Source organism: Takifugu rubripes, chromosome 18, assembly GCF_901000725.2.
Source record: "Takifugu rubripes chromosome 18, fTakRub1.2, whole genome shotgun sequence".
Taxonomy (NCBI): domain Eukaryota; kingdom Metazoa; phylum Chordata; class Actinopteri; order Tetraodontiformes; family Tetraodontidae; genus Takifugu; species Takifugu rubripes.
This window is the reverse complement of record NC_042302.1, coordinates 6,171,831-6,184,941: the sequence shown is the minus strand read 5'-3', so window position 1 is coordinate 6,184,941 and position 13,111 is coordinate 6,171,831. Positions and strand designations below refer to the sequence as shown.

The 13,111-nt window shown below is 39.8% G+C and overlaps 2 protein-coding genes across 5 annotated transcripts; both read right to left on the bottom strand.

Annotated features, from left to right (window-relative positions):
* Positions 1-676: 676 nt before the first annotated feature.
* On the bottom strand, positions 677-2,209 carry yeats4 (YEATS domain containing 4). The gene is made up of 7 exons (XM_003972882.3): positions 1,969-2,209; positions 1,677-1,796; positions 1,538-1,604; positions 1,366-1,460; positions 1,202-1,291; positions 998-1,085; positions 677-910 (listed from the first exon to the last, which is right to left on the bottom strand). The coding sequence occupies exons 1-7, from the start codon at positions 2,017-2,019 to the stop codon at positions 741-743; spliced, it is 681 nt and encodes a 226-aa protein (XP_003972931.1). The 5' UTR covers positions 2,020-2,209; the 3' UTR covers positions 677-740.
* A 1,500-nt stretch (positions 2,210-3,709) lies between these two features.
* On the bottom strand, positions 3,710-12,807 carry cpsf6 (cleavage and polyadenylation specific factor 6). 4 transcript variants are annotated; one of them, XM_029825274.1, is made up of 10 exons: positions 12,655-12,807; positions 11,407-11,616; positions 11,184-11,287; positions 10,847-11,001; positions 10,471-10,644; positions 9,685-10,177; positions 9,458-9,573; positions 9,212-9,365; positions 8,932-9,130; positions 3,710-8,556 (listed from the first exon to the last, which is right to left on the bottom strand). In XM_029825274.1, exons 1-9 carry the CDS (start codon positions 12,712-12,714, stop codon positions 8,944-8,946), a joined length of 1,653 nt encoding a protein of 550 aa, XP_029681134.1. In that variant the 5' UTR covers positions 12,715-12,807; the 3' UTR covers positions 3,710-8,556; positions 8,932-8,943. The 4 variants fall into 4 exon arrangements, with proteins under 4 accessions (XP_029681134.1, XP_011611683.1, XP_029681135.1 ...); XM_011613381.2 differs by having other exon boundaries at positions 3,710-4,277; XM_029825275.1 differs by having other exon boundaries at positions 3,710-4,277; positions 8,932-9,127.
* Positions 12,808-13,111: the final 304 nt, after the last annotated feature.

The following is a 13,111-nucleotide window of genomic DNA, read 5'->3' as shown; positions in this document are numbered from 1 at the left end:
TTACAGTCGCGTTCTTTCCCACCAGGCCGTCAGGGGATGGGAGCTGATGTCCTCATGGGACTTTTGACATTCAAGTTGGACACTCGTTACACTAAAAGTAGGAAAGGGGGATTTGAACCGGGAACCTTCAGAAGCACAGCCCTATGTTGAAACACCTGAGCTACACCCTCAGCCCCCACGAGAGACTCTTGACACCAGTTTTCTTCACAAGACTTCGGCTCCTTCCAGCAGCTTCTGCGTAACGACACTTCTGGAGAACTTCCTCGCTGCCCGACATCTGAACAAATTTGAACATGACTCTTAACACAGTTTTTGTTTCTTCATTATTCATCCAAGTGCATCTAGTGTGAGGCTTTGGCAGGACGTGGACGGAATATTGATCGCAGCTCCATCGGAGGGAGAAAAGGCGAAGCGTGAACCCGTTTTAACGCTTCAATGGAGTTCAAAGGGAATATGATAGCAGCGCGAGGCGATTTTAATTTTATATTCTTGGTGGATTTTGGATAAAATACAAACTGAAAAAATGAAATAAGAAAATCCAATATTATTTATTTTCAGTGTGACTCTCTTTAAGCAACAATAAAAGATATAAAAACACATGAAAAATAAAAACAGCGTAGCCACTAACTGAGAAATGACAACACTCCCATAACATCAATGCATTGCTTGCGTCAAATAGGTTGTGAAATACTTCATGTTTATTTGAAAAAATAATGACATAATTGTGTTTTCTTCCACTCTCAGTGCTCCTTGTGGTCACTGTCTTCCTCAAGTTTTCTGATTTCAGCTTTCAGATGGTTGATATTCTCTCTGCTAGCTTTAAGTTTGTCTTTCAGCTCTGTAATTTCCTGACTGGTTTTCTTTTTTGCCATTTCCAATTTCTCCTTTGTCCTCTGTTCCAGCTCCCCAACTACAGAAACACAGACCACAGTACATTAAGGGCAACACAAAAACCAGATTGTGGTGCATTGTGCTTTCACTAAATGCGTCAACTTACATTCTGTTTCATGCTTGTATGCGCCTAGTGTGAGCTGTCTTGATGTGGTCAATAGTTGCTGCATCATAGCAGTAGGATCCTGGAAAATCTGAATGTTGTATAATAAAACCAAATTCAGTTTAAACTGTCTGAAACAACAATCACAGCATTACATTTCGACAGTGGATTATTTAAAATAATAATGAAAAGACAAAATAAAAATACCATTTCATCATAGAATTCAGAGACGACTGTTTTCTTTGGCATGGCATTGGAATCTGACTGGAAAAGCTTCAACAGATGGTACAGAGTAACCTGAGACACAAATATAAGCTCAGACATGGAGGGAAGTTCATTCAGTGGATACAGTGTATTGACATAACACTTACGGGTCTTTCATTTGGATCTATGAAGAAGATTTTGATGATGATCTCAAACTCCCCCCAGCCGGTCTCTGTAATCTCATAGGGGGGCTTTGTCACGACTAAAATGAAAATTCAGACTTTATGTAAATTCAAATTGTCAGGCTTTTCTACAATCACATTGTGTAAAATCGCTGACCTCTCAATGGATTGCCATAGCTCTCGTGTAGTTTAAACTGGATCTTCTTTACATATGCAGACATATCCTAAGGAAAGTATATATTACATGCGGTATTACCAAACTGCTGATTACATTTATATTTATAAGGATGTCTGACCTCATTTCTGTAAGGCTTCACATAGACAGACCACTGGTGTGTGTGTCCGTCCTCCTCTCTCTTTTTCCCGAAGTAGCGTGCTACGTTTCCAAACACGATCGGCTTCACAATGGTTACTCCCTGTTGTTTACGGCAACACAGATAACCAGACTAATTAATCCGGTTTATATAAAACCCAACAAAGTGTTTAGTGATGCCACTATCAAACACACAGCAACCATAAATTGTAGAGAAATTATACACTGTGGGGTAAGACAGTGCTATAATTGGAGTAGGTCCACATTGTTATTACCTTAATTCGTCCCCCGGAATCTGGACCAAATTCAGTCATCTTTTTGAACATAGTACGGTCGCAAAACGCTTTTGTCTGAAATATATCCTATAGGAATTTTCTTGTTTCAAAACTTAATAGAGTTGCCATTTGAAATTCAGCTTTATGTACGCGGAGCTCAAATAAAGAAAGGCGGACAACCGGAAGTGCACAGGCCGAAATTGCACGGCAGAAAAACAAGCTAGTTAAAAGGTTCCGGCAGATTATCCAATAGTTAACTTATATTTGTATATTTCAAAGTTCAATCAACCAAGTATTCAACTTTTCTTGACCAAACCTGGCACGTAATTATTCATGCCTCTGATTTGGTCAATGACGTACATAGCTCGTAAATTGGTCATCGGAAACTTCATGTTTGTGAACAGTTCGATACCCACATAGACGCGCAATACCACACAAAAACAGAAAGCAATTCAACCAAAAATGAATTTGTAATAATTTATTTAAAAAAGGACTGTCCTCCTAAAATGGAGACTTATAAAAGTACATGAATCACAACTCTGCCATTTTGGAAAAATGTTAAATCAACTTCTGTAATTGCACAAATCCTGCTAAAATTTTTAAAAATATAATCAAAGAAATTACAAATTGGTTTAGTTCATTTTGGCATACTTTCCCTACACTTGTAAAAGTGTATTGATGTAGTCCGCCCCATCTTCATCAGCAGTAATGTAGACCTGTAAACACTTACCTCCACTGCTGTGGACAGAAGTCAAAAGAAAAGCAAAACTAAATGACTATGTAGATGCCCAGATAGTAAAAATATCTTGTTAAAAATAGCATATTTCTATAAAACTGTTTAATTTGCATGAAACATTCTACACCAAATGGGACATCAGTTTTTTAAAGTAAAATCCAAATTACAAACTCCAGTTTTGAAAAGGGACCAACAACGACCACAAACACTTGACATTTGAGTAAAACTGAATAAATATTAGTTGAATTCACAAACTTTAGAGAACCATCATGGTGAAGCTTATATACCATCGACAATAATTCTGTAAATTTATTAACTGGACTCATAAAAATAATAAAACAAAAAATAAATGAAAAATATTTTTTGGGCAAAAAGGAAATTTTGTAGGGAGAATATATTCTTGAATTCGATGCGTTCTGAAGGACCAAAGTTGAGGCCGGAAGCACATTTTTTTTTCTCACTTGCAAATAAAAAGTATTAAATGACATTGTATTTTGTATTTTTAAGAAATCCACAAAATTAGGGGTGGACAGTGAAAAGTAATGGATTTAAATACTAGTCTGTTTTTAAGAAACACTAAGTTTGCTGGCAATAGTGAAACAATTTTAAAAACATACAAAAACAGTGAGAAAGCATCACTTGACATGGCACAGTGAAAGATCTAAAGATGATCCAATTCACCTTGCAACAAAAATAAATAAAACAATTTGGCTTGGCTGTTCAGCGAGTGTACACACAAACAAATAAACCAACGTGAATACTGACGGTATTCTGTTAACTCACAGGGACATTTAGATTGTTACATAGCTACAAGTGGTACATTTATCTTTTTTTCTTACCTGATCAAAGACTCATCCACCCGAAGCCAAAAACTGACAAACTGAAAATATCCCTTTGCAAAGTTACAGGCACTTAAAAACTGTAGACACATTCAATATAAAAACCTTTGGGTGCCCCAAAATATACATTTAATATAAATGAGCCAAGATATAGAAACTGAACAAATGCAAGTAATTTTTTTTTATTACAACACAATTTAGTTTTTAATCAAAAGCAGAGTAACATTTACATACATACTAACCATGGAGGAGGAATGAAAGGGAGAGGAAGAAAGGAGGGGAAATGCATCCTATAAAAACATATAGCTAAGCTGAATGTACACAGTACAGTGAGCCAAAGGGGGAAATAAAGAAAAAGATATATGTTGGATGTATGTGTGTATGAGGGATTTTGTGGGCTATCATATAATTCTTTTGCAAAAAAGTCACACCTACTCATGTCAAATAAAACATCTTAAAAATAAAAGCCGTATGGAAAGTTGTTTTTTTTATCATCTTTTGCTATTAGGATAGAGAATCAAAGCCTTACACAGATCAGGGTCTTCCATCCACCGCTCTTGCTCAGGCAGACAACATGAACACACAGAGAAGGGTGGGTGGAGACGAAGAGAAGACAGATGAAGGAGTGGTGGAGGAAGTAGGTGGTGGTTGTAAGTCCTTTCCAGGCATGCATGGTGGCGAGGTGGCCGTAATTTCCTCCTCAGTGTCCTTCCATCATCCATGATCCTTGTGAGCTGAAAAGGTGTCAAAACGAAGGGTGGAGTTTGGTTTCGAGGCAGCCCAACAGTGAAAACTTTCCCATATCCCGCACCAATACATGTCTAGACTACACACACACACAGTTTACACCAGGGCTGGGTGCACATGAGCACCTTAATGCTTTTACACTGCATGATACCTTAATCTACTCACTTAATACAGGGGAGCTGGGAACTCTTCACGGAGGTTTCGATGGAGCAGCTTGCATTTAGTGCTTAGTTTGTGTGTTGTTGCAAATGTTGCCAGGCATTACTAGGCCTCAACGGAATAAACAACTAACAGCTCGTGTCGCTTTGGTTGTTACATTTACTCACTAAAACCATCAAGCGGTTTAAAGCTGGACAGCATCACAAGTGAGCAGGTACTATGCAGTGGAAAAGAGACATTTAATGTACATGGTTAGCGTCATCTACATCATGAACACTTCATTACATGGCATATAATTCAGAAGTCTGGGAACAGGGCATATACATTTTTAAACTCCACGTATTGCTCCCAACCCTGGTACAAACACACGGATATGTCATGCAAACTCATATCCAGATGGGCATATTGAAAAATCTAGTTAAAGAACATTCAGTGATATTTGGATCAAATTAAGGCATCACTGTGAGATGTAAAAATTCTCTGCACGTCAAGGAAGGCTATTTCTCTACGCTTCAAATTTACCGTTAACTTTGACAGACAAGAATTGACAGCCATTTAAAAGACAAGACAGTGAAACCAAGCAGGTTGCTTATGACAGATTTAACTCATGAAGCATAAATATAATGTTGGAAATCTTTTTTCCACCCTTTGAGCCAGTTTTGGTCAGCTCTATAGTGCTGGAATTATTGTTGGGATAACATTACCTTTAATGTCCTTAAGTAGAGGCACCATGTTTATTCGCAATTTGAAATTGAAAATTACAATTCAATAAGGAGTTTAACCTCCAATCAGCATTACAAAGATAAACTCGGTATGATTGAGTGAACTGCAGTGTAGCCAAAACAGTATCAGTGAAAAGCTTTTGTATGTTGTAACATGTTTGTATAAGTGAGAAATCTCATACACTCATTTAATACTGGTTAGGTATTTAAGTGAATTAATCTAATAAGCACCGGACGCCTTACTTACAGGCAGGTAACATCAGTGACATTAATTAAAGTATTTGAATTTATATTAGAAATTGTAGATTGGAACTTGATTTGTTTAACATGAAGCCAAAGTTAAATACAGTTCTTGATCACATTACTGTACAAAATACAGTGGGCACTCTCAATTTGTGAAAGCACACCTCTACAGGAGAAATCTGCACCAATTAATACATCAAAATAACAAATCAAGGGTTGTCATATATATGCTAAGAGTCAAACCAGGGTCAAGATGTCCATGAAATCTTTTCAGGTAGAAAATACTGACAAACTATCGGAAGTAAAACCTTTTTAAGCCTATATGACTTTAAATAAAACTCTTATATATATATATTACAAATTAGAAAATCCAGGCAGTGTCTGACATTATTACTTCCTTATACAGGGGTAGACAACCCGGTCCTATGGAAGACACAGTCCAGCAAGATTTTCTGTCCTACCATGTCACGAAGGGATTTAGGACTCAAGGTGAACGGTGTCGTCTACCCGGTAGGGCAGAAAGCCATACTGGATTGCATCTCTGATAAGACTGAGTTAGTCACTAAACCGTTTAACTGGTGTTATGGTCAAACCCTACTAACAACTAACTTAATGAAGTGAAATGCTGAGTGCTAACTGGCTTATTTTAGAGCATTCGCTAAGGACATCGGAGGGAAATGTAATATATAAACATAGCATACCAGTTCCTTTAATTAAATGGACACAAATCCTGACCGTGGACAGCATTTGACCCTGGTCTAACATGAGTTCTAAGGTTGCTTAAATATTGGGGGGGAGGAGGTTGGCCCCCGCTCTAGATACAATCAAAAACTGAATTAAGAATGATCATTAGGGGTCGCCTTAGTCACCACATGTCGACACACAAAGCCTGACAACTGCCATAGACATGACATTTGGTTCTCTGATTGGCATGCTCGTCAACTGTAATCATGTGACTTTACACTGCGATAAACATTTTGCTAAAGATTTTTGGGATTAGCACACAACTGGCATTTTATGTCCACGAGGAATCTCTTAAAACAAAATGAAAATGTGCTCTAGGCAGACTGCTGCAGTCCTTGAATCGGATATTTTTGAGGTGTGAAAATGGGAAACTTGTCTTTAAAAATCACTCTTATTGAGGTTCCTGGTAGACATAAAATCTGCAAAAATATGTGGGACTTTTGGAAGAAAAAGACAATATTTAAACTAACTAGATTACTAATTTAAGCAGTCCTGAGACAGTCACAATGTCAGCAACTGCATGAACCAGACCACCCAAATAATATTTCTCTGATCAACATGATATTAATCACACAATTTAAAAAGAAATCTCATGCACAGAGCAATGTACGGCTTTAAGTGCGGCTGAAGCATGAAGCTGTAAACAGCTTTTTAAAGATTTGGAGAAATATTTTGGATGATATAGGACCATACAGAGATGCTGAAGGCTCAACGTAAACTCTTGTGACTCTACTCTATAAACTCACTGAGCGATACACAACCCCACAAACATCTTCGTAACTTGGCAGGAAACGGCATAAAAATGTCAAACAACTGCTCACACAAGATATTCAAAGCGAGACCCCAACCTTTACAAAATTTTACTGTTCATCACGCAATGGCAGAGATCAACTCCGTGAAAATGACACTGAAACACTGAAAAGTCTAAAGTTAGATTAAGAGCACATTGGCTGGGTGTACAAAGTGTTGCCAAATAGCTTATTTTAGCTATAGTTCTACCACAGCATTGCTTTACATCCAAAAAGCCACCATAGTACACATTACTACAAGCCAAAATCCCCATAAGCATCAACAAGGGCACGTTATCTTTCAATACACAGCAGCCTATAATGATTTAATGTCTAGGAAATTCTAATAGAGACTCGTAAGAATGAAATATAGTAAACATTTCTGTGCTTTGTTCAGCAGTATTCAGTGTGAATGTCAATTAAATTGCGGCAGTCAAATTAAGATGTATTTTCATCTGTAGGCAAAAAAGCTTTTGGATGAAAAAAATTATAGATCGTATACTGTTGTTACACAGACGTTCGATTTAAAGCCAATCGCTGTTTGAAACAGAATTTGCCTTGAGCAATAAGTGATGTTAGGCTTATTATGGGCATTAACATTTGCAAAAATCGATGAACATGCATGGTCTCAGAACAAAAGAAGGTTTTTTTCCCCCTCTAACACTTCACCTCAAACTTAATTTGAGGTGCACGGCTTCAAAATTAAATATGCAACGCTGCAGATCATGTCGTTTATCAAAGAGGAACTGTCAGACAACTTGACATGTATACATGACATTTGATATCATAGATTAACAAGTGCTGATTTAAAATTTATTTTTTTGAAAGTTATAAACCAGTGCAATACTGCATTTCAAAGAATGGATTATGACATATTACTCAGAACAAAACATATACAAAGTGAATATTACTCTATCATAGAGGTAAACATTTTTTACCCTGATAAAAACACCACAATTGTGTCCATATTAGCACCTGATAGACGCTAAAAGGTATACCATCTAATACGAAAGTGAGATGGCAATTCTTTGAAATCATTGCTATTAGATATCAATCAATCAATTAGTGAAATACCTACTGGAACAACACTGACAAACCAACTCAGCAATCACGATACACAAATAACTGGCATACAAGGAAATATCAATCATACATTGAACTGTAAATCAGTCAAACCCAAAAAATTTGAATTTTGGATCCACTGCCCAGCTGGTAAATGCAAAATTTTGTTAGCCAAACACTTCAACTCTATTTGACAATGTCCTCCAACAGCCTCTAATTAAACTAAAGAAAATGAAGGAAAATTGCTACAAAACTACAAAAAGTGCCTTTTAAAGTTTTGCGAATTTACCAGCTTCCAAGGCACGTAGACCAAAAACTGACACGTGTCTATAGAAACACCATGAATTGTGTTTTTTCTTTAAGCATAATCAAAGGGGAGATACAACTTTTTATGACTTTTTTGCAAAGCTGGAGGAATCAGAAACAAATGCACAACACCAGGTACAGTAGATGTCAATGATCTGATATTGTGAAAGGGAAACTTACCTTACACCTACCTGACATGAGTTTTAAAAAGCCTTTTCCTTGCTCACCTCGTCTCTCCTTTTCTTCAAATATCCATAATAACACTTTAATTAATAATAATCCATTCGAAGTTCTATTTATCTACATAGCTCGTATATTTCAACTTCACTTGAGTTGAAATTCAAAGAATACAATAATGCTTCACGCTTAACATTTGAATACATATGACAATACACCACCACAATGACCAAGCAAAGTGCCGTGGACCAGAGCCTGACAGTAAATTTGACTTGCTCGCTGAGCTTAACTATTCAAAGAGGAGGTGAGCAACCAAAGGGGACTTTCATTCAACTCAACTGTGTTTGTTCCTTTACTGGATTGAGCTTAAAATCAATTGACCCCCAATTTGACAAAAGAAGTTAGTTAATATGAGAAAACGAACCAGGGCGTGTACTCACCTTGTTCATCATCTAGCGGTGGCGATATTCCCTTTCCCTGTCTCTTTCGCGGTCCCTGTCACGATCCCGCTCGCGGTGGCGGTCCCTCTCCCGGCTGCGTTCCCGGTAATAGTCCTCGTGTCGGTCACGGCTGCGGGACTTATGACGTCTGCTCTTTTCTCTGGAGCGGCTGTGGTCTCGTTCCCTCGAACGCTCTCTTCTGAAGGGAATTACGCATTCTCAAAAACCGATGATGGGGGAGACTTTTGATACCGCACAAAAAAAAGAGGAGCAACTTCACCTGGAGGCTGAGCCATAGCTTTTTGACTCTATCCCATGGAGGCAATCCTGCAAAGAACTGATGAGCACCTTACAGCGGTCATCTGCTGACACTTTGGACTGTTTAATCAGACTGATTGCTGTCACCAAGGTTTCTATGGCGCTGCCATAGTCAGCTAAAAAGACCACAAAGGGATTAAAATGTGGCGTCATACGTAGGAAACACCCACAGAGCGATTACTTAGCACACTGTTCCAATGGGCTGTACCTGCACTGGCATCAGACACGGCTCTAGAAATAGCGCTGGAGGAGATGGCTCTGTTCCGGTTCATGATCTCCTCAAACTCTGCCTCACTCAGAGGTGCCCGGGATGGATCCATTTCCCTGCAAAGATTACATAAGGGTACACGAATACATATCACTGCAATTTATGCGCGGATGTAAATGTAAAATTTTCGATTCAATATTTGTTCTGTGGCTTCCATTTATTCTTACCGTCCCCCGGGGCCGTAATCCCGCTCATATGGGGGCGGACGTCCATATGGGTCGTTTGGTCCAGGGGGCCCTCGGCTGTCATTAGGGGGCATAGCGTTGTTGCCGGGTGGTGGAAAGAATGCAGGGTTGACATGCGGAGCTGGAGGTGGTCCACCTGGTGGGGGACCAGCCATGTGTGGAGGTGGTGCCAAAGCCATGGGGGGTCCAATAGGACCTGGAGGACGAGGAGGGAATGGTCCTGGTGGTGGTGGGCCCTGTTGAGGAGGGGGACCAGGAGGGGGGCCGTAACCTGGAGGGGGTGGGCCTGGAGGGAGCGGGCCTACTGGAGGTTGACCAAACTGACCTGGAAAGATAACTGGAGGAGGGAGCCTGTCCCCACGCCCAGGTGGACCGGATAGTGGAGGGGGAAGGCCCTGACCAGGTGGTGGAGGCCCTGGAGGCCCAGGGGGCCCAGGTGGACCCGGAAGGGGGCGTGGCGGTGCTTGCATCCCACCTAAACGAAAACAAGTCAAAAGGTCTTGTAAAATTGTCCTGTATCTATTGACTAACAAGGACATTGAAAATGTTTTTGTAGAACATTTTCCTGCCTCTTCGCAGCAACGTACTAAAAATCGCATCCATCATTGGGCATTGAAGGGGAGGTAACAGCCAATAAACAAGAGATATATCACAAAAATTCTTTTGGATTTTAGCAATTACGCAAATAAAACTGAATCTGGTTCGGAGACAAACTATGTCCTTACAAAATGAAACAAAGCTCCTTTAAAACACAATGAATACACTTACCAGGGAAATGTGGTGGTGGCCCACCAGGCCCGACAGGACCAGGAAAACGGTCCCCTCCTGGACCAGGTGGCCCGGGGTATTTGCCTCTGCCTCGACCCATCGGAAACCCTCCACGACTGCCACTACCAGGGGGACCAGCTTTACCTTCACCAGACATCTGACCTGATTGTGTGGCTGTAAAATGACAAAATAATGGAGGTCCATTTCAGATATATAATTCTTAGATTAAACGTGAATAGAGTGGCATAACATATTGGATGTTCATACTTGTGGAAACAACTGAATGTGAATTCCAGGTGTCTAATTTATTTTACTGGAGCACAAATGCCTTTTTATTATTGTAAGTGGTGTGTAAAAAAAAAAAATTTTTACTTGCCGTACTTACTTTTCCGTGACTGCATCTCAAACTGGCTGAGTGACTGTTTGTTGCATGGCGTGACAATAGGGTTCTGACTATGGAGCTCCCTCTTAGGAAGCAGCTCCATCAACTTCCTTGACGATGCCTCTGAGCCCACACACACAAGGGCAAACCTGTTTGAAAAGACATCACCAATAGGATTTAACCAGGGGAATCAATTCAGCATTTAAAGGGTTAACTGTCCGTATCTATCTATCTTAATATAGCTGGTCATTTCCATTTAGATTTTACACAATCTGTGTGCAGCACACTGCATTTCAGGAAACACTTATTCTCAACTTTACGTTAACCTCACCCCTTTGATTGGCCGTTGGCTCTGTTTTCGTAGAACTTAATCTCAATCACATCGGAAATCCCTATTGATCGGATGGCCTCTGTCAGGTCCTCATCTGTTGTCCACTGTACAAAAGCATTTATTAGCTTAGTCACAAGACATCAAAATTCTTCTAGTGCTGTGTGTCATAGAGAACAAGAAAACAAGGATATCCAAGGTGTCTTAAGAGAATTCTAGTACTCACCCATGTGAGGTTTCCTATGTACAGGGCAATTCTTTTTCCCGTATAGTTAAACGGCATATTGGGTGGAGCACTCTTGCCTCCCTCTGTGCCACCAGACGCAGGCAGCGTGTCCATGTAATCACGGTCTTCTGGAGCATCGCCATTGTTCGCTGATGGGGATATTACGTCGTCGTACAAGTCGATCTGCTCATGGACAGGGTAGTCAGCCTCCTGTTAACAGATAAATGTTTGCAAATGAGTGAAGTACAATTTTACAAAATTTTAACGAAAGGGGTCAAATCATTATAATAAAGATGCTTTGCGAAAGTAGTTTGTGAACTTTGAAAATAACACCACAATAACCTTTAATTGGACCTTTATGGAAATTGACAGAAAGTGGGTCAAACATAGAGGAAAATACATGTCATTTGAATTTCTGAAGATTTATGGTGTGAATTCTACACAAAGCCCTAATCTACACCATAAACACAATAGACTTGAAGGCATGTGCTTTGAAAGTGTTGGTTTATATGCGAGAAAAGTTATTAAAAATCGAGAAAAAGCCTGTCAACAGTACATCTTTCAGCTAAAAACACGGGGCGAAAACCTTGTAATTCCAACCACCACACTACAATTAGAATAATCGAAGACGAAATATCCACAAACACGAAAATTATAACGATTATCACAACATAAACAAATGACGCGGTTTTTTAAAAGGAGGGGCCTAAAATAATGCGGAAAAATATACACCCACGCACACTAATGCTACACCAATTACCGAAGCATCAATTAAAAGATTTATTTTAGAACTGATGACATTGTAGCAGCCGGCCTTCGTTTGAAATCCATCAGGCATTCCGTTTGTTTGTATTAGGAGATGGCACAAATGATCTCAAGCACAATTATATGAATAGATGCTAACGCTAACTAGCTTCAGTGTTTGCCTTGCAAACCCGCCATTAGTGACGAGGCCGGGACCACTCACAAAAGACCTGGAATTACCACAGTACAAAAACTAGACTTCTTCTAGACTCCTTCACTGCGTGCACAAATGCTGCATTAAACATTAACGCCACAGCGCTATATTTTGAGCTCACAATGTTCACAAAGATGCACACTGGCAGCGTGGCGAACACAGGCCTGCCTTTCCTCAGAACTAGTCGGAGACGTGCAACCAACGCTCCAATTACAATAATTCTAAAACGCTGCGCAATGAGGCGGGAACCCGCGCAACGAGTCGAAATAGCTTGAACATTGAGGAATTACCTGACTGAATTCCTCCTCTACATCGGCGTAGATATCGATGTGATCCACACCGTCCGCCATTTTCTTCTACTGACCCGTCTGTCGCGTCGCTCTCTGCCTGGTGGGCGGTGAACGCTGCAAACAATGAAACGGCGGAACAGCGCCCCCCACCGGCGGTCTCTATTACTTACAGCCTGTACAGCCCAACTCTTGGTTCTTTAAGATTTAAATGTGCTCGTTTCCTTTAATCAACAAGGAAGAATTTCTTTTAAAACCGGTTCTGTCTATACATGTATAAAGAGCTTGTACACTGACTTTTTGAACACACACAGACACAGAATATTTTTGGTACAAATTGAAGGGTTTGGAGGAAACAAAAATGCATACAGAAAATGCTGCAGAGACAAAAGAAATGAATGCAAGATATCAGACAATTATACAAAGTGGGAAGGTAGACAGGATAACAGCTTGAAAATAG

Coding starts and splice junctions, on each gene's coding strand:
- yeats4 (XM_003972882.3), bottom strand. CDS start 2,019: ATGTTCAAAAAGATGACTGAATTTGGTCCAGATTCCGGGGGACGAATT. Junction 1,797..1,968: donor ATTCCGGGGGACGAATTAAG/GTAATAACAATG, acceptor CGTAAACAACAG/GGAGTAACCATTGTGAAGCC. Junction 911..997: donor ATACAAGCATGAAACAGAAT/GTAAGTTGACGC, acceptor GTGTTTCTGTAG/TTGGGGAGCTGGAACAGAGG.
- cpsf6 (XM_029825274.1), bottom strand. CDS start 12,714: ATGGCGGACGGTGTGGATCACATCGATATCTACGCCGATGTAGAGGAG. Junction 11,617..12,654: donor TAGAGGAGGAATTCAGTCAG/GTAATTCCTCAA, acceptor ATCTGTTAACAG/GAGGCTGACTACCCTGTCCA. Junction 9,574..9,684: donor GATTACGGCCCCGGGGGACG/GTAAGAATAAAT, acceptor TAATCTTTGCAG/GGAAATGGATCCATCCCGGG.